The 27,898-nt window shown below is 37.6% G+C and overlaps 2 protein-coding genes across 2 annotated transcripts; one reads left to right on the top strand and one right to left on the bottom strand.

The window, feature by feature from the left end:
- Positions 1–24,527, bottom strand: CLIC2 (chloride intracellular channel 2). The gene is made up of 6 exons (XM_030850217.3): positions 24,233–24,527; positions 17,865–17,974; positions 17,614–17,739; positions 2,197–2,303; positions 1,393–1,574; positions 1–635 (listed from the first exon to the last, which is right to left on the bottom strand). The coding sequence occupies exons 1-6, from the start codon at positions 24,287–24,289 to the stop codon at positions 474–476; spliced, it is 744 nt and encodes a 247-aa protein (XP_030706077.1). The 5' UTR covers positions 24,290–24,527; the 3' UTR covers positions 1–473.
- A 2,762-nt stretch (positions 24,528–27,289) lies between these two features.
- H2AB2 (H2A.B variant histone 2) lies at positions 27,290–27,621 on the top strand. The gene is given in 2 exon segments (XM_030850234.1): positions 27,290–27,577; positions 27,580–27,621. Coding segments are annotated over 2 exon segments (330 nt in total).
- The last annotated feature ends 277 nt before the right edge of the window (positions 27,622–27,898 follow it).

Raw genomic sequence — 27,898 nt, 5'->3', positions numbered from 1 at the left:
TAAATTCTGTAGAAAGATTTGTGATTATCCTTTAAGAATGGTTTACTTTACCCTTTAATGGACAGCAACAAGAACTTTTGGTCAGTCAAATTTCTTAGTAAAATTGTTTTAATGATTTAGATGTAAATATTTCTAAGGAACAGTTTGAGACTATGACTGTATGTCATTTGTAACTTCAGCCATCTGTTGAGCTTGCACACATGATGCATTCCAGCGAAAGATATTGATACTTTCCATATCATTTAAGATCGCAGTGGTTGTGCCATGGGAATTAAAAGGCAAAATGAAAATATGAAGACCTTTAGAATACACAGTGAGCAGATAGTTTGGATTAACTAGATACAGAAAATATAGCATTCTTTTTCATAAGAAAGTTGGATAGAGGAAACCATATTTTCCATATTCTTATTTCCAAAAGATTTTCTAATATGATAACAAGTGAAAAGAGAGGTTTTTCTACTGAAAGAGCTGTCCTAACTCTTTTGCTTAGCCACACTTGCATAGGTATTTTCAATTTCTTTGTCTTCAGGACACGTGTGGGTAAATTCTTCACGGGCATAGGCATTGTGGAGATAGCGCCAGACTCCTGAGAATTCTCCTGGAATGTCGAAATCACGGTATTTCTTTGCAGCAACCTAAGGTTTTGGAAAAAAAGAGGAAAAAGCAATTGGTAGGGGCATCAGTAAAATGCCTAGTGTGTAAAAACATATGTCAAAAATTAGGATCATTGAGGACGTGTTACCTACACAAAAAGTACTACAAAATAAACTTAAAGAATCTTGGATTTACTATTTTAATGTTTTGTCTACAAATGTAGACAAAACTCCATGCTTGTAATCATTTTTATTATATTTATGGTGTATTTAATTATGAATGTTTAGAAGAAGGAAGCACAGAAAAAGAGCACAGATCTTTTCACTGGTTAGGGTTCGACAGTGTCTTACTTCTTTATGTATTCTTTGTGTCTGGCATAGGATCTGAGATAAAATAAGGTCTGTTCAATAAAAACTTGTTAAATGAACAATTAGTTAATAATAATATTAATAGCTCACTTTATTATCACTTGTTATGATCCAGACACTTTTCTAATATTCCATATGCCTTAATTTAATTTTCTCAACAGTTCTGTGAAATGGGTACTATTACCCTTGTTTTATAGACAAGACAGTGGAAAACACCTTCTGATTTAGGAAGAAAGAAACAAGAAGTTTTTATGCTTCCCAGAGAAGATCATTATGGATTTTTCCTCTGAGGAGAAAAAGGAGACATACCCTATGCATAATGATGATGACAAAGCCCTCATATAAAAATTCACACTGAATGGTCACTGTGCTTCCTGTTGGCAACTCCCAAACTCCTCTGAATCATTCAGCCTGCCCTAGGAAGACTTACTTTAATAATGTTCAGTTTGGGTAACAAACTGCAGTCAGCCAGTGTCAGCTGATCCCCATCCAAGAACAATCTTCTGGAAACTGTGAGTTCCTCAGCACTGTCTGGATCAATTTCATCTAGAAGTGGGGTGTTCAAGTAGTCATCCAGACGCTTAAATTCTTTGAGCAGAGATTTTTCGAAATCTGAGGCAATGAAGTCAAAGGGTTGCTTATATATAAACGTGCAGTCTCCCAATATGCTTCTCACACATTAACTAGAATGCTCAGCTACCACTGATAAGACAGAATCAGATGTTTAACCAAATGGTGAGTAGACATATTTTTGGACTCTTCTTGAGGAGGTAAATTGGGAGGAGAGTCAAAGAAAAAGAAAGGTAATATATATTATCACTCAAGAAGAGTCAGAAAGTGGAATCAGAGACTAATAGCTCTCATGATTCAGAGAATAGTAAACCTATTCGAGAGTGTTTGTGAGAAATGGTAGGTGCTATGGTTTAAGAAACCTTAAAGGTACACAAGACTGGGAAAGTTGGGGGGGGTTAAGAAATACAGTTCAGCAGTTAGTTCACCCCTGGCATGTCAATGTTCTAATAGAGCTAAGTTGGTGATTCCTATATTGAATATTAGATTCTAAATCCAATAAAACTTCATGCAAGGAATTTCAGAAGAGAGAACAGAGAGTGAGATGAAGAGTATTCCCCAATATATACTATATATTCAGGAAAGTCCTATTTTAGTTGAGTCAGAATATGAGAGTGAGCATGTGAGTGAGAAAAACGAAAAGACTTAAAGAAAGGTATCTTACTCTTATTTGCCTCCTTTTGTGCATTCTTAATGTATGCAGAAAACTTGGCAAAGAGGTTACAGCCCACATCAAAAGACTCCTTGTTCTTGGGACTCAGGTGAGGATACCTTAAAAAGAAACATCACTGCACATAACATTCACCCGTAACAAGACGTAGACCTGGTGTCTTTGTTGCACTCTACTGAGAGAAGTTTTGGAAAATTGTGCTGGAAACTGAAGGTGCTGAGAAACCTTTCACTGGAAATATGTTTTTTTCCCACTCTGAAAATACTTTAGCTTCTAAAGTTCACAGGGAAACCAGCTGTTTGGAATTCAAAGCTCATTTATCTATAGAAACAATGTTTCAAATGGCTGTTGGGTCCCCATACTTGCTCCTAAAAGCCTGTTTGGCAGAAGATATGGTGGTAATACATTTTCAAAGATAAGTAGTAGGAAAAAACATGGCTTCAAATAACAAAATACATAAAAGAATAAAGAGGATGGAGAGGATGGGGGAAAAGTAGCCAAGATGTCCTCTTCTTAGTAATACAAAGTTAATTTAGCATAATAAATTAAAGTAATGTAATAATGTAATTTACCACATTAACAAATTAAATAAGGAAAACCGTATGGTCATGAATAGATGCCCCAAAAGTGTTCAGTGAAAATCAATTCCTATTCATAAAACCCCACACTAGCAACTAGAAATGGTTGAGCCAAACACTTAGCCATCTTCTTTGATCCCTCTTTCTCTCCATGCCCACATTTGATCCATTAGCAACTCCAGCCAGACTACCTTTCAAAATGTATCCAGAATCTGTCCACTACTCACCACCTCCACTGCTCCCTGCCTGGTCCAAAGCCTATATTACTGCAACACTTTTTGATTATCCCCCCTCTTCCATGCTTATCCCTCACACTCCCAGGATATTCTCCACCTGCTGCCAGAGCAGTCATGTTAAAACTTAAGTCATATCATTTCTCTTTCCTACTCATTACCTTGCAATGTCTCCATATCATTCACTCAGAGCCCAAGTCTTCACAGTGGTCTACAAGGGCCAGTGTGATCGGACCCAAGCTTACCTTCTGCTCTCATCTCTTCTTGCTCTCTTCCTTACTTCACTTCACACTGACCTCCTTGCTCTTCTTCAAATAGGCCTGACAAGCTCCCACCCCAGGTCCTTTTCACTTGGTCTGCCCCTAAATAAAGTGCTTTCCCTCATTTATGCACATGGCCCTCTCCCCCTCTTCTTTCAGGTATTTTAATCTGATATATCCTCCTAAGTGAGGACTTTCTCTGGCCACCTTATCGGACATTGCAACCTCTCCCCTGGCCCTAACACTCACTACTTCCCTCCCTTGCTTTACTTTTTCTTAGTATTTATCATCATCTAAAATAGTTTATATTTTGCTTTTTATCTTGCTTATTTGCTGTCTTCCTTAACTAAAATGTAAGCTCAGCTAGGGCAGAGAGCTTTTGCCCATTTTATTCACTGATGTGTCCCAAGTGCCTAGAATAGTACCTGACACTTATTAAGTATTCAGTAAATATTTGTTAAATGAATTTATTAATTTCTTTAACTTGGTCAAAAGTATCCATCAAAAATTTTCAGCAAGCATCATTTTAAATGGTGAAATGTTAGCACTATTTCCTTTAAAATCAGTAAATGATGAAGATAATCATGATCACTACTGCACTTCAACATTGTGCTGAATGTACTGATCAGTAAGACAAGAAAAAACATCATTCTAAATGGTGACTCTACAGTTTTTACATTAAGTTTAGGAACAAGACAGAAATGCCTACAATTACTATTATAGTTGACATTTTTTTGAGGATTTAGCAAGTGGAGGAAGACAACAACATAAAGCAATCAGTATAATTATTGTAAGAGAAGTAACAATATAATTGTATACTTAGAAAAACCAAGAAAGTATAGAAAAACAATTACTAGAATTAATGAGCTATTTTGGTAAGATGGCTAAATACAAATCAAACATTAAAGAAATAGCTTTTCTATGTTAGCAATAACCAGAACAAAATGGATATTAGTAGCATATTCCACTTACAATAGTGACAAAAGTATAAAATATTTAGAAATAATTTAATGCAAATGGTATAGAATCAATATAAAAAAACACTACAAAATCTCATCAAAGAACATAAAACAGACATTTAGGTTCATAACCTAAGTGTCCATCAGTGGATGAATAGATAAAGAAGATGTGGTTTTACACACACACACACACACACACACACACACAAAATGGAACATTAGCCATGAGAAAGAAGGAAATCCTGCCATTTGTGCCAACATGAATGGATCTTGAGAGCACTATAGTAAGTGAAGTCGGACAGAGAAAGACAAATACTGTATGAATCACTTATATGTACACTCTAAAAAAGCCAAACTCATAAATATAGAGAGTAGAATGCTGGGGGCTGGAGGAATTGGGGAGATGTTATTTAAGAGTAAAAACTTTCAACTAGTAAATAAATCCAAGAAGTCGAATCCGCTGCATAGTGATTATAGTCAACAATACTATATTATAAACTTCAAAGTTGCTAATAGACTAGATCGTAACCATTATCATGACTAAAAATAAATGATAATTATGTGATGGAATAGAGGTGTTAGCTGATGCTATGGTGGTGATCATTTTGCACTATATAAATGTATCGAATCAATTTGTTGTATACCTTAAACTTACACAATGTTATATGACAGTTATACCTCAATTTTTTTTTTTTTTTTGGTACGCGGGCCTCTCACTGATGTGGCCTCTCCCTTCACGGAGCACAGGCTCCGGACGCGCAGGCTCAGCAGCCATGGCTCACGGGCCCAGCCACTCCGTGGCACGTGGGATCTTCCTGGACCGGGGCGCAAACCCGTGTCCCCTGCATCGGCAGGTGGACTCTCAACCACTGTGCCACCAGGGAAGCCCTATACCTCGATTTTTAAAAAAGAACATAAGATGATACCCAAACAAATACTCAAATCATGTCCTCTGATGGGAAGAAGTCACATCATAAAAATGAAATTTGTATAAATAGTAATACAAATTAAATGTGATTTCAATTAAAACCCAATAGTATTTTGTAAATTGAGGTAAAATTCACATAATATGAAACTCACCATTTAAACCATTTTAAAGTGTACAATTCATTGAGATTTTTAGTACATTCACAGTATTGTGCACCCATCACCCCTATCTAGTTCCAGAACATTTTCATCACTCAAAAAGGAAGCTGTGTTCCCATTAAGCAGTTACTCCCCATTCACTCCTAGAATCACTAATCTTTCTGTCTCTATGGACTTGTTTATACTGGACATTTCATGTAAATGGAATCATAAAATGCATGGCCTTTTGTGTTTGGCTTCTTTCACTTAGTATAATGCTTCAAGGCTCATCCTTATTCTAGTATGTATCAGCACTTCATTCCTTTTTATGGATGAATAATATTTCATTGTATGGATATACCACATTTTGTTTATCTGGTAATCAGTTGATGGACATTTGTGTTGTTTTCAGCTTTTATCTAGTGTAAATACTGTTGCTATGAACATTTGTGCACGTGTTTCTGTTTGAATATGTATTAGAACTAAGAAATGAATACACTAAAGTTGCAGGATACATGATTAATATACAGAAATCTGTTGCTTTTCTATACTCTAATAAAGAACTATTAGAAAGAGAAATTAAGGAAACAATCCAACTTACAAGTATGTCAAAAAGAATAAAATACCTCAGAAAAAATTAACCAAGGAGGTGAAACACCTATACTCTAAAAACTATAAACATTGATGAGGGAATTTGAAAATGATACAAAGAAATGGAAAAACATCTTGTGTTCTTGGATTGGAAGAATTACTATTGTTAAAATGTCCACACTACCCAAGCAATCTACAGTTTTAATGCAATCCCTATCAAAATACCCTGACATTTTCCACAGAACTAAGAACAAATAATCCTAAAATTTACATGGAACCACAAAAGACCCCCAAATACCAAAACAATCTTGAGAAAAGAAAAGAACAAAGTTGGAGGTATCACAGTCTCTGACATCAGACTATACTACAAAGCTACAGTAATCAAAACAGTGTGGTACTGGAACAAAAACAGACATAAATCAGCGGAATAGAATAGAGAACCAAGAAATAAACCCACACACATATGGTCAAATATTCTACAACAAAGGAGACAAAAATATACAATAGAGAAAAGACAGTGTCTTCAATAAGTGGTCACAAAGAAAGAAAACTACAGGCCAATGTCACTGATGAACATAGATGCAAAAACCCTCAATAAAATACTAGCAAACAGAATCCAACAGCACATTAAAAGGATCATACACCATGATCAAGTGGGGTTTATCCCAGGAATGCAAGGATTCTTCAATACACACAAATCAATCAATGTGATACACCATATTAACAAATTGAAGAAGAAAAACCATATGATCACCTCAATAGATGCAGAGAAAGCTTTTGACAAAATTCAATACCCATTTATGATAAAAAAAAACCCTCCAGAAAGTAGACATAGAAGGAAATTATCTCAACATGATAAAGGCCATATATGACAAACTTACAGCTAACATCATCCTCAATGGTGAAAAACTGAAACCATTTCCACTAAGATCAGGAACAAGACAAGGTTGCCCACTCTCACCACTATTATTCAACATAGTTTTGGAAGTCTTAGCCACAGCAATCAGAGAAGAAAAAGAAATAAAAGGAATCCAAATCAGAAAAGAAGAAGTAAAGCTGTCACTGTTTGCAGATGACAAGATACTATACATAGAGAATCCTAAAGATGCTACCAGAAAACTACTAGAGCTAATCAACAAATTTGGTAAAGTAGCAGGATACAAAATTAATGCACAGAAATCTCTGGCATTCCTATTCACTAATGTTGAAAAATTTGAAAGTGAAATCAAGAAAACACTCCCATTTACCATTGCAACAAAAAGAATAAAATACCTAGGAATAAACCTACCTAAGGAGACAAAAGACCTGTATGCAGAAAATTATAAGACACTGATGAAAGAAATTAAAGATGATACAAATAGATGCAGAGATATACCATGTTCTTGGATTGGAAGAATCAATATTGTGAAAATGACTATACTACCCAAAGCAATCTACAGATTCAATGCAATCCCTATCAAATTACCAATGGCATTTTTTTACAGAACTAGAACAAATCATCTTAAAATTTGTATGGAGACACAAAAGACTCTGAAAAGCCAAAGCAGTCTTAAGGGAAAAAAACGGAGCTGGAGTAATCAGACTCCCTGACTTCAGACTATACTACAAAGCTACAGTAATCAAGCAATATGGTACTGGCATAAAAACAGAAACATAGATAATGGAACAAGATAGAAAGCCCAGAGGTAAACCCACGCACCTATGGTCAACTAATCTATGACAAAGGATGCAAAGATACACAATGGAGAAAAGACAGTCTCTTCAATAAGTGGTGCTGGGAAACTGGACAGCTATATGTAAAAGAATGAAATTAGAACACTCCCTGACAGCATACACAACAATAAACTCAAAATGGATTAGAGACCTAAATGTAAGACCAGACACTATAAAACTCTTAGAGGAAAACATAGGAAGAACACTCTTCGACATAAATCACAGCAAGATCTTTTTGGATCCACCTCCTAGAGTAATGGAAATAAAAACAAAAATAAACAAATGGGACCTAAGGAAACTTCAAAGCTTTTGCACAGCAAATGAAACCATAAACAAGATGAAAAGACAACCCTCAGAATGGGAGAAAATATTTGCAAATGGATCAATGGACAAAGGATTAATCTCCAAAATATATAAACAGCTCATGCAGCTCAATATTAAAGAAACAAACAACCCAATCCAAAAATGGGCAGAAGACCTAAATAGACATTTCTCCAAAGAAGACATACAGATGGCCAAGAAGCACATGAAAAGCTGCTCAACATCACTAATTATTAGAGAAATGCAAATCAAAACTACAATGAGGTATCGCCTCACACCAGTTAGAATGGGCATCATCAGAAAATCTAGAAACAACAAATGCTGGAGAGGGTGTGGACAAAAGGGAACCCTCTTGCACTTGTTGGTTGGGATGTAAATTGATACAGCCACTATGGAGAACAGTATGGAGGTTCCTTAAAAAACTAAAAATAGATTTACCATATGATCCAGCAATCCAACTACTGGGCATCTACCCAGAGAAAACCATAATCCCAAAGATACGTGCACCCCAATGTTCATTGCAGCACTACTTACAATAGCCAGGTCATGGAAGCAACCTAAATGCCCATCAACAGATGAATGGATAAAGAAGTTGTGGTACATATATACAATGGAATATTAGCCATAAAAAGGAACAAAACTGAGTCATCTGTTGAGACGTGGATGGATCTAGAGACTGTCATACAGAGTGAAGTAAGTCAGAAAGAGAAAAAGAAATATCGTATAGTAATGCATGTATGTGGAACCTAGAAAAATGGTACAGATGAACCAGTTTGCAGGGCAGAAGTTGAGACACAGATGTAGAGAACAAACATATGGACACCAAGGGGGGAAAACCGCGGTGGGGTGGGGATGGTGGTGTGCTGAATTGGGCGATTGGGATTGACATGTATACACTGATGTGTATAAAATTGATGGCTGATAAGAACCTGCAGTACAAAAAATAACGAACAAACAAACAAAACAACTAATACTAAACTTCCTTTGGGTTATTTGTATGGAAATATGTTAATATAAATATTTTAGACATTTCATGAAATTTCTAAAAATCTTATATGTTCTGGTATAATGTTATAAGTCATAATTCTAGTTATGACTTTAAAATGTATATCTCAGAAATAATTAAATGTCCTTGTCAATTGAATTATTGTGAACTTTCATCAAATCTTTTTTTTTTTTTTTGTGGTATGTGGGCCTCTCACTGTTGTGGCCTCTCCTGTTGCGGAGCACAGGCTCTGGATGTGCAGGCTCAGCGGCCATGGCTCATGGGCCCAGCCGCTCTGTGGCATGTGGGATCTTTCCAGACCGGTGCACGAACCCGTGTCCCCTGCATCAGGAGGCAGACTCTCAACCACTGCGCCACCAGGGAAGTCCATCATCAAATCTTTAACTGTGGTCATTTTTAAGTCTTTTGTCATTTGCAGACAGTTCTGGGTGTACTCTCTGTAAATGCAGAAATGTTCCTATAAAAGGGTTTCATCTTCAAGGCATTCATGGAAAAGACTCTGACAAGTACAGATTTCTGGTAACTGACTATACTGCTGAACTGAATGAATAAGCATTTTCAGAACTCTAATGGAAAACTAATGAATTCATAAAAGTGCTAACAAAAGATCAAGATGAAAAAAAATTAATTACATGGGACTGAGTGAACTGATGAGGATGATTATAATTTTTGTGACTTTCTGTTTGAATTTAAAAAAATCCCACAAGGGCTCAGAGGCAAAAAATATAACAATCAATTTTCACTGCAAAGTAAAGGAGTTGTTACAGTGGAGGATTATTGGACTGAATGTCAATATTATGACATAGTATGAGTGTGTTTTGTGTTTGGTAATTGCAATCATTGCTGTGGTCATCCATTTACAATGCTTGGTGTCAGTTTATTTATCTCTTGTAAAAATAAAATACAGTGTGTGTGTGAAAAAATGGGCATTGTGGTTTTGATTTTCATTTCTATAATGACTAATGACATTAAGTATCTTTGCAAGTACTTATTAGCCACTTGTATATATTCTCTGGAGAATTGTCTACTCAAATCCTCTTTCCATTTTAAAATTAGGTTGTTTGCTTTCTGTTAGTGAGTTGTAAGCATTCTTTTATATATTTTGGATACTAGTCACATACAAGGGAACTGCCATAAGGCTATCAGCTTATTTTTCTGCAGAAACTTTGCAGGCCAGAAGGGAGTGACATGATATATTTAAAGTTCTGAAAGGGAAAACCTACAACCTAGGATACTCTACCCAGCAAAGTTATCATTCAGAATTGAAGGAGAGGTAAAGAACTTCTCAGACAAGAAAAAACTAAAAAAGCTCATCAATACTAAACCAACCCTAAAAGAAGTGTTAAAGCGTCTTCTCTAAGTGGAAAAAAAATATTCTTTTTCTCTTGCTGCCTTTAGAATTCTCTCTTTATCTTTAAATTTTGCCATTTTAACTATGATATGTGTTGGTGTGGGTCTCTTTGGGTTTATCTTGTTTGGGAGTCTCTGTGCTTCCTGTACCTGGAAATCTTTTTCCTTCATCAGCTTTAGGAAATTTTCAGCCATGATTTCGTCAAATACCTTTCTATCCCTTTCTCTCTTTTCTCCTTTGGGGATCCCTATAATGTGAATATTAGTACACTTGATGTTGTCTCAGAGGTCTCTTAAACGTTCCTCATTAAAAAAAATTTCTTTCTACTGTTCTGATTGGGTTATTTCCATTATTCTATCTTCCAGATCATCTAACTTTTCTATTTTCTATTTTCTTCTTTTGCTGTATGTGCTTTTGGTGTTATATCTAAGAATCCATTGCCGAATACAAGGTCTTGAAGAGTTACCTCTATATTTTCTTCTAAATGTTTTATAGTTTTAATCCACACATTAGGTCTGATATATTTTAAGTTGATTTTGGTATATGATGTGAGGTAAGGGTATAACTTTATTCTTTGGCATGCCAATGTGAATATCTAGCTGTCCCAGCACCACTTGTTGGAGAGACTATTCTTTCACCCTGGAATGGTTTTGGCACTCTTGAAAATCAATTGACCACCGATGTATGGGTTTATTTTTGGACTTTCAATTCTATTCCAATGGTATATTATTATGCAAGTACTGATTGTTTTGATTACTGTAGCTGTGTAGTAAGTTTTGAAATCAGGAAGCATGAGTCCTCCAATTTTTTGTCTTTATCAAAGACTATTTTAGCTATTTGTGATCTCTTGCAATTCCATATGGATTTGAGGATTGGCTTTTTCATTTCTGTAAAAACACCATTGGAATTTTGGTTGGTATTGCATTGAATTAATAGATCACTTTGGGGAATATTTCTACATTAATATATTAGGTCTTCTAATCCATGAACATGGGATATTTGTATAGGTTGAATTGTGTCCCCCCAAAAAGGTATGTTGAAGTCATAAACTCCAATACTTCATAATGTAACCTTATTTTGAAATAGGATTGTTACAGCTGTAATAGTTAAGATGAGGCCATATGGAGTAAGGTGGGCCCATTAATCCAATATGACTGGTGTCCTTAAAAAAGAACACTTTATGAAGAGACAGAGACACAGGGAGAATGCTATGTGAAGATGGAAGGTTGGAGTTATGTATATATAAGGTAATGATTGCTGGAAAACCATGAGAAGCTAGGATGTTATTTTAGCAATTGTTTGTAGTCTTCATGTACAAGTCTTTCTCTTCCTTGGTTAAATTTATTTCTAAGTAGTTTATTATTTTTGATGCTACTGAAAATGGAATTGTTTTCCTAATTTACTTTTTGGATGATTCATTGACAGTATATAGAAATAAAATTATTTATTGTATTTTGATCTGTATCTTGCAACTGTGCTGAATTTTTATTAGTTCTAATAGTATTTCAGTGGACTTTAAAGGATTTTCCACATAAAAGATCATATCTGCCAATATCATTTTACTTTTTCCTTTCCAATTTGGATGACTTTTATTTCTTTTTCTTGCATAATTGCTCTGGCTAGAACTTTCAGTACAATGTTGAATAGAAGTGGCAAAAATGGCATATTTGTCTTGTTTCTGACCTTAGGGAGAAAGTTTTCAATCCTTCACTTTTAAGTATGATGTTATCCATGGGTTTTTCATAGATTCCCTTTATCAGGTTAAGGACGCTCCCTTTTAGTACTAGTTTGTTGAGTATTATCATAACATGGTATTGGATTTTGTCAAATGCTTTTTCTGTGTCAACTGAGATGATCATGTGTGTTATTTTTCCTTTACTGGTGCTCTTTTATTTCTTATATGACTTTGAATTACTTTCTAATGGCCTCTCATTTCTGCCTGAAGGACTTCTGATAGCATTTCTTGCAGAGCAGGCCTACTAGCATCAAAATCCCTCAGTTTTCGTTCATGTGGAATGTCTTAAGTTCTCTTTCATTTTTGAAGGATATTTTTGCCAGATATTGAATTCTTGGTTGATATTTTCTCTCTCAGCACTTTAAATATATCATCTCTCTGCCTTCTGGCCTCCATGATTTCTGATGAAACTTATCTGTTAATCTTATTGAGAATCCCCTCTACATGATGAGTCATTTATTTCTTGATGCTTTCAAGATTATGTCTTTGGCTTTGGCTTTAGATAATTTTATAATAATGTATCTTGGTGTTGATCTCTTTGAGTTTATTCCACTTGGGGTTTGTTGACCTTCTTGGATTAATAGGTTTGTGTCTTTCATTAAACTTGGGAAGTCTTCAGCCATTGTTTCCTCAGATATTCTTTCTGCCTCTTTCTCTCTGCCATCTCTTCCCTATCATGTGTATCTTTGTACATTTTATGGTATCCAACAGGTCTGTTAAGCTCTGTTAATTTTCTTCCTTTTCCTTAGACTGGATACTCTCAATTAACTTATGCTCAGTTTTGCAGATTCTTTCTTCTGTCTGTTCAAATCTGATGTTGAACCCTCTAGTGAATTGTTCATTTTAGTTATTGTACTTTTCAACTCCAGAATGTCTATTTGATTCCTTTTTATTATTTATATTTTTTATTGATATTCTCTCTTTATTGAGACATTGTTTTCTTGATTTCCTTTAATTCTTTGTCCATGGTTTTCTTTAGCTATCTAAACATATTTAAGACAATTGATTTAAAGTCTTTGTCTATTAAATCAGGGTCTGGGTTTCCTCAGGGACAATTTCTATTAATTACTTTTTTTCTGTGAATGGGCCACACATTCTTGTTTTTTTTTTTTAAGAAGATGTTGGGGGTAGGAGTTTATCAATTAATTAATTTATTTTTGCTGTGTTGGGTCTTCGTTTCTGTGCGAGGGCTATCTCTAGTTGTGGCAAGCGGGGGCCACTCTTCATCGTGGTGTGTGGGCCTCTCACTATCGCGGCCTCTCTTGTTGCAGAGCACAGGCTCCAGACGCACAGGCTCTGTAGTTGTGGCTCATGGGCCTAGTTGATCCGCGGCATGTAGGATCCTCCCAGACCAGGGCTCGAACCCGTGTCCCCTGAATTAGCAGGCAGATTCTCAACCACTGTGCCCCCAGGGAAGCCCCTTGTTTTTTTTTGACATACCTTATATATATATTTTGAAAATAGGACACTTTAATATTATAATGTGGAAACTCTGGAAAACAGATTCTTCCCTTCCCTTCCAACAAATAGGGTTTGTTGTTGCTTTTTTTGGGTGTTGTTGTTTATTTGTTTAGTGAATTTTCTGAAGTATTTTTGTAAAGTCTATTCTTTCTTGTGTGTGGCCACTGAAATCTTTTTCTCATTATCTTTGGTCAGTTATTGATTTGACAGAAATTTCCTTAAACTCCTGGAAGCAAAACAAACAAAGATACAAACACACAAACAACAAACCAAGGGATAAAAAGCTCTCCTGGTGTTTGTGAGCTGGCTCTGTGTTTGGGTACTCCTTCAATGCTTAGGTATGCAGTTTATAATTCTGCCTTAGCCTTCACTTTCTACTTGTGTGGTGCCTGAATTTAGCCAGAAGTGAAAGCTTAAAGTCTTCTCAGGTTGTTTTTTCTGCGCATAGGTCGAGACTTGGGCATGTGCTTGGACTTCTAGATTCCCTGGAATACATTAATTTAAAGCCCTTATTCCACTATCTCCCAAGTGTCTCAGCCTCTTTATTTTTTAAAAAATAAATTTATTTATTTATTTTTGGCTGCGTTGGGTCTTCATTTCTGCACGCAGGCTTTCTCTAGTTGCAGCGAGCGGGGGCTACTCTTCATTGCGGTGCATGGGGTTCTCATTGTAGTGGCTTCTCTTGTTGCGGAGCATGGGCTCTAGGTGCGTGGACTTCAGTAGTTGTGGCTCGCGAGCTCAGTAGTTTTGGCACATGGGCTTAGTAGTTGTGGCACATGGGCTTAGTTGCTCCATGGCATGTGGGATCTTCCTGGACCAGGGCTTGAACCTGTGGCCCCTACATTGGCAGGCAGATTCTTAACCACTGCACCACCAGGGAAGTCCCATCTCAGCCTCTTTTATTTGCAGACTTTTCAGTTTGTCTATTGCTTTCTCCAAGTTTTATTCCTTGTCCCATGTGGCAGTGGCTAATACATTTGCTTCTAAACGCCTTCCATGAGTGCCAACAGGGAAGCTGCCTCAGCCCTGAGGAAGCTCCAAAGTAGGTGAAAAAAAAGGCAAACCCTTGAGTCAATCCCTCGAGGTGCCACCAGGTCAAACCACACAACCACAGTTATTTGAGAATAAGGTCCATATCCTGTCCTCTGGTACGAGCAACCTGTTTCTGCAATGTGGACTGCTCTCTTTAAGGCTTCTAAAGAACTGAGTAGTTGAGGATGGTAACAGGGTAACCTAAAACGCCACAGGGCTCTCTTACTGAAATTTTGCTTCTTTATTCTTCATTAAGAAACCCCAGGCTGCTTGTAAACTTTTGGTTAGATTCCAGAGTTCTGGCAAAGTTGATTCTGACAGCTTTTGCTGGGCTATTAATTGTTATTATGGAGGGATGACATTTTGGAGTTCCCTACTCCACCATTTTCATTGATGTGGGTATCTAACAGGTTTTAAAATTTTAGATGAAACAAAGATTATATGGAAGAGCTCTGGTATTCAGCAATGTGGCAGACTAAATAACCACTCTGGAGGACCTTGTCAAAAGAAAGTTCATTTTAGCATTGTTTGTAACACCAAAACTTGGAATATATCTTCCAGCTGTTTTCTCCAACAATGGTAACTATTATGAACCAGGGATGTGTTATCCTATATTTCCTTTTAAAAATGGAAAATTTTATTCCAGTTATCCAATTCCTGCTCCACCACTGACTATTGCATGTGTCAAGCAGAAGGTGGAAAGAACTTGTCTTTTAATTTATTTGACTGTTCGACCATTAATATCTAAGAGAGATGTTGCGCATCACTCAAAGATCCTGGACTTTGAACTGGATGCAGTAACTGTAGGGGACTTGGGAGTTATCTCTCTTGGGGAGTAAGTGTGTTCCATGTATGGGAATAAGGATACACACATTTATTTGGATGGTCAGAGGGGCAGAATATGGAAGATAACACAGTTATGTACCACTTTCTCCCTCTCTCTCTCTCCCTCTCTCTCTGTCTCTCATTAACTGAATCTTATTTTATTAGGGATGGCAATAAACATGGATGAAAACTATGTTTCCTAGCTTCCCTTTGTATTTAGGTATGACTATGTGAATTACTTCTGAATAATGAGATGTTAATGGAAATTGTTGAATGTGGCTTCTGTGAAAGCTCCTTAAAGCTGACTTGCATCTTTTGCCCTTTGCCCTTCTCCTTCTTCCTGTGTGGGAGTTAGATCTGTTGCCTGGAATTCCAGCAGACATATTGTCACCGTGAATTAAACTTAAGACTGGAAAACTCACCTGAAGAATGGCAGAAAAGAAATATTAGATAGAGCCTGGGTCGCCAGTGAAATTATGGAGCTGTCATTCTACCCCTACAATGCCTCATTCTTGGTGTCTTATTATGTAAGAAAAATAAAACCCATATTTATCTAAACCACTACTTTTTGGGCCTCTAGTTAGAGTTGAATGCAATCCCTAAATGATACATAAGCTAAGAGAAAATCAGAAGAATTTGACAAGGTAATTCACAGAACAAAACCAAATGCTCAACCAACATGTGTAAAGATGTTCTAATTCACCTATTATTCAGGGAAATGCAAACTAAAGTATCAGTGAGATATCACTACACCCGTCAGGTTGCCATGAATTTTAAAAGAGTGATAACGCATAGTACTACAGATATGTGGGAAAAGTGTATACTTATACACTGATGGATAAAGCAGTAAAAATTTTAAAAGATATGTACCATTTGAATTTTACTCCTGGAAATCTATTCCACGGGAATAAATACACCAGTACATAAGGACATATGAGCAAGGATGTTATTTATAGCACTGTTTGTAGTGGTAAAAAACTGGAAGGAAAGGGAATTTGTTATTGTGCTTATATGAACATAAAAACGGGTATGGAAAGATAACACAATAGATTTTTTCACTAGTTAACCTTTGGGAGCAAGAAAAGTTTGGAGAGATGGTTTGAGGGGAGGCAGTAGTAGAGGAGGATGGATGAGGAGAAAAGAACAAAATAAGACTCAACACTTGGAGCCGGTGCTTAAAATATAAGAATGGATGAAAGAGACATAGTATAGGTACACAGAAAAGAATCTAAAATAGTATCCCTAATTTCTTAGGTAGGAAGAATTTTGGACCGATAGAACCTTTTATTTATCATATGTATGTGTAATGATTAAGACATTATTTTTTAGAGCAGTTTTAAGTTTACAGCCAGACTTCTGACCAGTGAAAACTGTGGGATAATAAGTGAGTGACGTTTTAAGACACTGAGTTTGTTGCACAGAAATAAAAAATGAATACAGTAGGCTTATTGTTTCCAGATACTATCCTGGGTGGGCAGAGACATACAGCTGTCATTCAAGTGTAGACCGTGGAGTTATGGCCTCTGGCTAACTGTGAGAGACCTGTTTCTTGGTTTTCTTGTGTTGGGTATGTTCTGTCTTCATGCCATCAGTGGTATAATGGACTAGTCCTGACCAGTCCTCATGGACTATACAGTGCTATTACCCCATGCCCTCGCTCCTAACCCACGATAGGTTTCTTCTCTATTTCTAGACTACAGAGAATTTACTTTCTTATTTTAAGCAAGCTATGCATTTTAAAAATAATTTGAAATATTATATTGACTGTCTTTGTGTATTTGAAGTTGAAGGGGGGAAGTTTATGTGTGATAGACATAATATTTCTCAACCTGTAGAGCTAAGAGATCAGACTGAATTAAAGGCTATTTCAAAATTGTAGATCTTCTGAGGGCTCTACAATAAAATAAGTCTGACTTCTGTCAGTATAAATGTCCCCAAACTTCATTATGGATCAGATAACATGGATAAAATTAAATGTGGCCTAAATGTACTTGTCCTCCCTCAATTTCCAAGTCTATCCTTCGCCCATTCCTAATATACTACTTGCATCACATAAAGTTTTAATAGCTTTACACATGTTAAATAAATAATTATCTAGTAAAGTTTTCTAATCATACATGGAGTGATCGGGGGATCTTTGCAAACTTTTCTAGAAAGATAGCAAAAGAGAAGTCTGAAATCGAAAAAGAGTTAGATGTTTAGAAGAATCCTCAATCTGCAATAAATAAGCCAATAAAATAGATTATCTCAAGAACAATAATATCCTGTAAAAATGTTGTACCTTGGAGGAGCCAGTGTGTGCTCTAGGAACTCCTCAATTTTAATGAAGTCTGTTTTCAACTCCTTGTTATATATCAGGAAGGGAGGATTTGTGCCTGGGGCTAAGTCCTTCAGCTCTTCAGGCTTTCTGTGATTATTGAAAATAAGCAGAGTTAGGCCTCTAGATAAAGTACACATTATGCAAACACCAACATTGTATTGGTGTCTACTGATTTTGATCCCCAGAATGAAACATGTCCTGATTTGTCTTACCTGGTCATGTCAACGGTAGTCACATTGAATTTAACTCCTTTAAGCCAGAGGATCATAAAAAGGCGTTGGCAAAAGGGACAGTTTCCAATACTCTCCCCATCACTTCCAGCCTATTAAGATAAAGAAAGGCTTCATTCATTCATTTGCTCAATAAGTATGTATTGAGTGCCTGCTGGGAAATAAGCTAGTTGCTAGAGACAAAGTTGGTAGTCCTTAATCTCATGAATTCTACCATCTGTGGGCAGAGAGAGATAATGAAGCAAATAATTTCATTGTATGTAAAATTACCAGAGTGATGAGTACATAACAACAGAATGCTGACTAAAGACTATGTTCATTTTCCATTTTCATAGATCCTGCCAAATTTCCTTCTTGAAAGGTATATTCAGTATTTTCATTGGAACTTTGATTTCCTTATTCTGTGACTTGTTTGTTCATGACAATTTTATATTTATCTATTAAGGTGATGACCTTTTCCTTATTACTTTGGAAAAATTACTTGTATACTAAAGACACTAACTCTTTTTGATAAAGTTACATGTAATTTTTAAACAATGCCTTATGTAAAATTAAAATTTTACATAAAATCTTATATTGTTTTCCTTTATGAAATCTGGTTTTCCTGATCTGCTTACACAGCTGTTATGTACATCAAGATTGCAAAGAAAAAAATTACTTTCTTATTTTGTTTTACTATAAAGATGTTCCCTCATGTTTTCTTCTAGTAACTTTACGGTTTCATTTTTGCATTTGTTTCACCTATTTAGAATTTATTTTGGCATAAGGAATGTATTGGGACTCCAGATTTATTATTTTTATTTTATTATTTTACAAATAGTTAATAGTTGTCTTAACACCACTCATTTAAAAATTCATCTTTTGCTCAACATAGCAAATTATTAGAGAAAGGCAAATCAAAACTACAATGAGGTACCACCTCATACTGGTCAGAATGGCCATCATTAAAAGTCTACAAATAATAAATGCTGGAGAGGGTGTGGAGAAAAGGGAACCCTCCTACACTGCTGGTGGGAACATAAATTGGTGCAGTCACTATGGAGAACAGTACGGAGGTTCCTGAAAAAATTTAAACAGAGTTACCATATGATACAGCAATCCTACTCCTGGGCATGTATCCAGACAAAACTATAATTTGAAAATGCACCTGTATGCTCATAGCAGCACTATTTAGAATAGCCAAGACATGGAAGCAACTTAAGTGTCCATTGACAGATGAATGGATTAAGAAGATATGATATATATATATCCATTATATATATAATGGAATGGTATATATAATATACATATATAATGGAATGGTATATATATAATATATACCATATATATATATATGATGGAACACTACTCAGCCATAAAAAATGAAATAATGCCATTTGCAGCAACATGGATGTACCTAGAGATTATCATACTGAGGGAAATAAACCACACAGAGAAAGACAAATATAGATGTGGCTTATATGTGGAATCTAAAATATGACACAAATGAACTTATCTATGAAATAGAAACAGACTCATAGACATTGAGAGCAGACTGTGGTTGCCAAGAGGGGCAGGGGATGGGAGAGGCATGGATTGGGAGTTTGGGATTAGTAGATGAAAACTATTATATATAGAATGGATAAACAACAAGGTCCTACTGTATAGCACAGGAAACTATATTCAATATCCTGTGATAAACCATAATGGAAAAGAATATGAAAAAGGATGTGTGTATATATATATGTAATTGAATCACTTTGCTGTACAGCAGAAATTAACACCACATTGTAAATCAGAGACACTTCAGTGAAAAATGAGCACATCTTACTTTATGTAAATTATACCTCAATAAAGTGTATTAAAATGGAAAATTTCAAAAAGAAGAACAAAAAACCCCTCAAATAAATGATATTATGCAGCGATTGCAGACGTTGCAATGACAAAGGTAAGGGTATAACCATGGAAGGGAGTGCCTGAGAGATTATGAAGAACAAGGTCACTGGACGACAGAAAGCCAAGGATGTGAGAGGACAGAGTGTTGGAAGGGTCATTTGTGTAGATATTAAAATCACCAAGAATTATGATAGGCATAGTGTTGAAGAGTGTGACAATGATCCAGGAAATAAAATCCTTAAGAAGTAAGGGAAAGTGACCTGGGATTGGGAAGACTACTATAACAAGGAGGGGTAGTGGTTGGTTTAGTCTGATTTTATGAGACAACCGAGATATTTCTCTGGATGGGAGAGATAGAATGGTCTGGAAACAAGAATGAGGAGCAAGGACATCTAAAGACATCTACCTCATCGCCACCCTCAGTGGTAATAGAAATGAGGAAGAAAGGGGAGCCTCTCCTTGAGAAGGCTATAGCTGATGTTGTCTCCTGAGGGGAGATCCAAGTTATAGACACCTCAATCTCAACATGTCCCAAAGTGAATTCTTTCCCTTTTCTTTACTCCACACACTTACCTACTCTTTAGAGTTCCTAATCCTGTGAAGTGCACTGCTATCTACTTTGGATTTGTGAATTGTGTTCCCCCCAAATTAAAATGTTGAATCCCTGTCCCCCAACGTGATGGTAGTTGGAGGTGAGGTGTTTGGGAAGTGATTGGTTTAGATGAAGTCATGAGGGTAGAACCCTTACGATGGGATTAATGCCCTTATAAGAAGAAACCAGAGCTCTCTCTCTCTTTTTCTTTCTCTCTTTCTTCATCTCCCGCAACAACTATGCATATAAGGTCATAGCAAGAAGGCACCTATCTATAATAAACCAGGAAGAGAGTTCTCACCAGAAACTGACCATACTGACACCTTGATCTTGGACATAATTCTTATTTTTTGGTAAATTTTCCTTTTCCTGGCAGTGAGTACAACAGAGGAAATAATGTTTATTGTTGCTCTTTTGTGGCGTCAGGGAGTGAAGAGGTATGGGAAGAGGCAACCACCTTGGCAGCTGAATTTCTTTTGTAACAGAAGTCAGGCTAAAGATCCAATCATAACTGGGGTTAGTGAATGGAAACTTGATTAGGCAGGAAGAAGAATGAAGTCTGATAATAGATACAGCAGGAAGGGTGGGTTGCCTTTGGCAAAAGGAAAGGCAAAACAGTGAGGTGTGGGGGAAATGTAGCACAATTTTACAGGAAAACTGAATTTTTTTCTGTTTATAATAATGCTGATTTAAAGTGCAACTACACAAAATGTATGAATATACAATGGAAAAAAGACAGGCTCTTCCATAAGTGGTGCTGGGAAAACTGGACAGCTACACGTAAAAGAATGAAATTAGAACACTCCCTAACACCATACACAAAAATAAACTCAAAATGGATTAAAGACCTAAATGTAAGGCCAGACACTATAAAACTCTTAGAGGAAAACATAGGCAGAACACTCTATGACAAAAATCACAGCAAGATCTTTTTGACCCACCTCCTGGAGAAATGGATGTGAAAACTACCACGATGTGGTCATTCACCAAAACAACTTTTTCTCTTTGCGTTTGTGATCTATGTTTCTCAACATGAAAAATAGTAATGGCTGGAACATCTGACATTTATTGAATGTTTGCTATGTTAACAACTACTGTGTCTTAAAATTTTATTTTATTTAATGCTTATAATGAAGATGATCCTGTGAGGTAGGTTCTGTCATTACTCTTGTTTTACAGATGAGGAAATTGAAGTTCAGAGAAGCTGACTTGCTCAAGTACACTCAGCTAGACAAGAGTTGATGACCCATACACTCTTCTCATGTAGCTAATCCAGGACTGTCTACTCCACAATCCACACTCCTTAAACACTGCTTTATCCCATCTAATAGTTTTATTGGATTTTTTATTAATCAGTCTTTATAATAGTCTTTATGATAGTTCTAAGATAATTTGAAAATAGTCTGAACATTCAGAGAAGAGTATCATCTCTTTTTCTATTTTACATTTATCAATAAAGACAAAAATATTACATTCAGGATTTTGGCCCAAATGTTAGAGTCTATAATGTTATGTACAAATCTATGAAAACTTAATTTTAGACTGGTAGAGAACACAAAAACTCCATCTATCAATGAACAACAAACCAATAAGATAAACTCTGCATTTAGAGAAAACAAAATGTGTTCTTTTAGAAAATCCTTTGTTCTTAGTTCCTGGATATAAATCTTGCCGAAATCATTCAGAGTTGAAAGGCAATGTTTTCACTCACTCCATGGAACACATGGGCGGGTGTGATATAAGTTCTTAATTGTGTCAGGAAAGGACTTACTTTCTTGTAGGGATCCCATCAGTGGCATTGGGAAATTGTGGTAGGGTCCCCAGACATAGCTGGGGAAATTACAGACTCATTTAATCTTTAGAAAGATACCACATTATAAGGGAGATACAACTGGTAAACAGTAGTGCTTTTTAAATTTTCTCATTAACATTTTCACCCCTCTCAGCCCCTATTCCCCCTCTTCTATGAAACTTCTAGAGATCTTTGGAATCCATCTCAAAGCAAAGCAAAACAAAAACCCAGATCAGATGATACTAAAGGTTCTTCCAGAAAATCTGTGGCTTGTATCAATGTCATTAGATAAGCTAACATCTAGAGGATTTCATCTAATGAAATTCTGGGAAATGTTACTAAAAAGTGTGCCAAGTTGAAAACAATGAATTAAAATTATGCACAGCTATTTTAAGGGACTGGAATCTTGACCCTGCCATTTACTAGCTATGTGACCTTACGCAAAGCTACTTAGCTACTTTTTGCTTTAGTTTCTGTAACCATAAAATAGGGTTAATAATAAACCACTTAGCACAGCCCCTGCCATAAGTACTCAATAAATGATTAGGTTTTTAACCTGAAAGTTATTATTTAATTTAACATTTGCTCATCCAACGTGTGATTTCCTAACTTCCCCTGTCTCGATTACCATCCAAATTACGGGAAGTCTATGAAGATAAACACACAGATCAATGCCAACAACTGGTTAGAGGAGTTTGATTGGATTGAATAAGCAAGTTTAGACAAAAGAAACTAGTTACCCTATGAAGAGACTTATTACCTCTGGTTTGGAATTGGTAGTTATAAGAAGTCAGTTAGGAAGTTAAGGCTTACTTATGTTGCGTCTGAGCAGTGACATGTTTTGCTGGAATCCAGAGATAGGAGAAGTAGCTCTTATGCCCCACAGTCAAGCAAACACTTACTTGGATTGTTTTGCTACGCAGGAATTCAAGAGTCTCCTATAATTTTGTAAAGGCTGGTTAATTATGTCCTTGATGTATATATGTGACCAGTTGTCAAATATTTTAAAATTATTGTAAAAGTATTACTTTGGCCAACAGATGTTTAACCTAAAATTTGGTAAGCACACCTTATTTTATGCCTTTGTAGGCCATCAAGAGGCGATGTAGTTTTAGAGGCAAGTTGCTTAAACCTTATTTCCTTAGCTTACTTACCTAGAAATCATGAGGACAATATTACTAAAGTTTTGAGTAACCTATCTTCTAAGTTGTTAGGACTAAATGAGATAATATACATAAAGTGTTACAAAAGGGTTAAGCATGATATAAGAGTTTGTTTTTATTATTACCATCTCAATACTTCCAATAGTCAATGAAAATATAGAGAAAAATAGTTAATATAAGCAAGGATTTAGGAAACTATGTAATTTCTACTTGGAATAACCCGTGCAAAATTTTTCTTTTTCTTGATGAGCTAATTTAGAAACACATGTTCCTTTCTCCTGCTTTAGGGGTTTTCCAAAGGGCTTTTCTGAAATGTTAAGACATTAAAAAAAAAAAGCCAAGGCAAAAAACCTCCTACTCATATAACAGGCACACAGACTCCTGGCTTTTTTCTCCTCTAGTGTCCGTTTGACCCTGCTGTGATGTTCATCCATTGTGGGAGAATTTTTGAAAGCTCTATTTGGACCATGTGTGGGAATGAGGCTCTCAGGCCATTCTTGGCCCTCTCCTCCCCACATTCAGGCCTTCCAAAACATATCTCATAAAACACAGATTATGAGAACTGGAAAGCCCTTAAGGATCATTTTGTCAGGCTCCTTTATTGTACAGATGGAAAAACAAAGAAGGAGGGAGGGATTTGTCCAAGGTTACATAGGAAGTCACTAATAATACAATTAACTTGTTCTAACTACCAGCCAGTCTAGTTGTCTTTCTACCATATCTTCTTGCTTTTTTCAGATGGGGTGTTTTTCTATTGTTATATAAGAGCAGCCAAACACCCAGGTATTCTTCTAGGACTCAGAGTAGGTATAAAATTACAAAATTATTTCCTATCTCTAGCTGAAATGTTGACTTAAAAAAAAAAGCTGAGGTCCAGTGTCAAGGAATAATACATTCTGTATGCTCTCATTATAGCTAGAAAACTTACCTTCACAAAAAGCTCAATTTCAGGGTCTGTTTGACTGCTGGGCCTCGGGTCTGCCATCTTTCTGTTTTTATTGCCAGTTTTCAGCCCCCTGCCTTCTGTGCAGTCCACAGTACTCACAGATTCTTTTCTTCCAGTTTTATCCAAAGGCTTAAATGAAGGTTGTGCTTTAAGAGGAAAGTCCAGCTTGTAATAGTCAGAGCTGGGCTAGTCTCTCTTCAAGAGGTGCAGAAAATTCTAGATGCTTGAGAGTAACTCTTGAATTTGTTCTCTTTCTTCCTCTTGACCTAACATTTGAATCAAGGAGGAGCCGATGGCGTGTGTATAAACTGGCTGGCTAGAAGGGTGGGGGAGTTTCCAAAGACGCTTCAATGCTATGAGTCAGCAGAGAGAAACACATACACACAAACACACACATGCAGTTTCGATATATCAAGCAGACCAGATGTTCTCTAGAGCTTCCCTTTGAATCCTGGGCTCCATGCCCAGAAAATGGCCTCTTATGCTGTTCTTGTAACCTGACAGCAGCAAAAATCTCTTCCAGGAAAAGGCCACAAGTGACTCGGGTTTTAGCATTGAAAAGGATGTTTATTTAATGACACTGTCTAAACGTTGGTTTAAAAAGAAGTGGGCTTCCCTGGTGGCACAGTGGTTAAGAATCCGCCTGCAAATGCAGAGTGAGACACGGGTTCAAGCCCTGGTCCGGGTCCGGGAAGATCCCACATGCCACGGAGCAACTAAGCCTGTGCACCACAACTACTGAGCCACTTTGAAGCCCAACCCATAGGATGGCAGAAACATTTGCAAATCATATATCTGAGAAAGGTCTATTTTCCAGAATGCATAAAGAAACCTTACAAGTCAACAACAAAAAGATAAGCAACCCAGTTAAACAATGGGCAAAGGACTTGAATAGGCATTCCTCCAAAGCAGATGTACAAATGCCGAAGAGGCACAGGAAAGGATGCTCAACGTATTTAGTCATTAGAGAAATGCAAATCAAAATCACCATGAGATACCACTTCACACCCACTAGGATAGCTAATACAAGCAAAACGAAGCAAAAATAAACCCAGAAAATAACAAGTTTTGGAGAAGATGTGGAGAAATTGGGACACACATACACTGCTTGTTGGGAATGAAAAAATGGTAGAGCTGCTGTGGAAATCAGTAGGGTGGTGGTTCCTCAATAAGTTAAACATAGAATTACCATATGACACTGCAATTCCACTCTTAGATATACGAAAAATTACAGACCAATAGCTTTTATGAATATCGATGCAAAAATCCTCGGAAGAATTCTAGCAAGTTGAATCCAGCAGCATATTATAAATATTAAATTCCATGTCCAAATAGGAATTATCCCAGGAATGCAAGGATGGCTCAACATAAGAAAACTGATTAATCAAAACCACATTGATAAAATGAAGGGGGAAAACACCCTCATGATCATCTTAGTTGATGCAGAAAAAGCATTCAACAAAATCTAACAACTTTCATGATTAAAAAACAAACAAAAAACACCCAGCAAACTAAGAATAGAAGGGAAATTCCTCAACAAAATAAAAGGCTTTTATGAAATACCCTAGCTAATGTCATACTCAATGGTGGAAGACTGGAAGCATTTTCCCTAACATCAGGAACAAGAGAAGAATCCTTGCTTTCAGTGCTTCTACTCAAGACTGTAACGGAAGTCCTAGTCAGAGCAATGAGGCAAGAAAAAGAAATGAAAAGCATCGAAGTTGGAAAGGAAGTTAAACTACTTCTATTCTCAGATGACATGTTCTTCTGTACAGGAAACCCTAAAGAATCCACAAAACACTATTAGAGTTAACAAACGAATTCAACCAAGTTGCAGTATACAAGATCAACACACAAAAATCTGTTGTGTTTCCATATCCTAGCAATGAAAAAATAATCCAAAATGAAATTGACAACAGTTCTATTTCACACAACATCAAAAGGAATAAAACACACAGAGATAAATTTAGCCAAGGAGGTGCAAGGCTTGTGCACTGAAAACTACAAAGCACTGCTGAAAGAAATGAATGATGACCTTAAAAAGAAAAGGGGAAAGACAGCAGATTTTGTGGACGGGAAGACTTAATACTTTTAAGATGGCAATCCCACCCAAAGTTGTCCAGAGATTTAATGAAATCCCTATGGAAATCGCAATGCTCTGTTTTACAGAAATGTAAAAGCCAATCCTAAATGCATACGGAATTTCAAGTGACCTTGAATAGCCAAAATAATCTTGGAAAAGAAGAAAAAAGTTGGAGGACTCACACTTCCCTATTTCAAAACTTAGTCCAAAGCTACAGTTATCAAAACTATGTGGTACTAGCATAAGGATAGACACATAGATCAGTGGAGTCCAGAAATAAACCCATAGATCTATCCCATGGGTTGTAAACCCAAATGAGTTGAAAACAGGTGTTCAAACAGAACGCTGCACAGGAATGTTCACCAGAGCACTATGCCCGACGGGCACAAGGTGGAAGTCACCCAAATGTACATCAGCTGCTGAGCGGATACACATGTGTGGTCTAGCCATGCATTGCAATGTTATTCAGCCTGCTGAATATTATTCAGCCAGGAATATTATTCATTTGGAAGCAGATATATAGTCGTGATGGTGGCCCAGCACCGCCAGTGTATACTTGGTGCCCCTGGATGGTCCGCCATTAGCTGCCTTCTCTGTACAAAGTTCCCATCTGGTGGACAGTGAGAGTTCCACCAAAGAGAGGGTCCAGCGAGCACAGCGAGCAGGATCCTGCCAGCGCCATTTCTTTGCAGGCCCAGGACCCCGGCGGAGGGGGTGGGGGCGGGGTGAGGTGGGGTGGGGGAGGGGTTATGGGAAAGCAGTGACCTCACAGGGTGCTCCCCGACCAATGAGGGCCCGGCCTATGGTCGCTAGGATACGGAGGAGGGGCCTGAGAACACCAGTTGTCTTGAGATGTTGGGACCAGCAGGCACAACCGACCGCCCCTCATCCCGCCGCACCTCATCCCAGCGCACCGCAGAGCGAGGCCATCACAGAAAGCGCGCCCAACGGCCAGCATGCCAGGGAAGAGGGGCCGTCGAGGGTCACCCGGTCGCCGCTCCCACACCGCCCGAGCCGAGCTGTCCTTCTCCGTGAGCCACATGGAGCGCCTCCTGCGGGAGGGCCACTATGCCCAGCGCCTGAGCTCGTCCGCACCCGTCTACCTAGTGGCCATCATCCAGTACCTGGCGGCCAGGGTCCTGGAGCTGGCGCGCCATGAGGCCCAGAACAGCAGCAGGAGGCGCCTCACTCCGGAGCCGGTGGACGTGGCGGCCCGCAGCAACGCGCTGCTCAGCGACTTGTTCAGGACTATAGCACCATCTCCCAGGTGGCCCCGGCCCAGCCCTAGCTGCCCAACGACACCTGGGTTCCCGGCCCCTGGGGGCGCGGCCGTCAGGCGCCAGGTCCGCGCACCGACCAACCGCACAGCCCGGGCGGCCCCGGCCTGCCTGCCGCCTTGGGCACAGTCACTGCGAGTCAATAAAGTGTTTCAAGAGACCCCCTGCGCATGCTTCACTCACTTGGAGTGGGAGGTGGTGGTGGTGGGACACCCCTCGTCGGAGGGATGGGGGCGGGGGTCTGGCCGGAGTTGGGGGGTGGGGGGCGTGGAGTCGGGGGTCACAGAG

This window comes from Globicephala melas, chromosome X (genome assembly GCF_963455315.2).
Source record: "Globicephala melas chromosome X, mGloMel1.2, whole genome shotgun sequence".
Classification (NCBI taxonomy): Eukaryota; Metazoa; Chordata; class Mammalia; order Artiodactyla; family Delphinidae; genus Globicephala; species Globicephala melas.
Note: the sequence above shows the minus strand (reverse complement) of the source record. Positions and strands in the feature narration are given on the sequence as shown.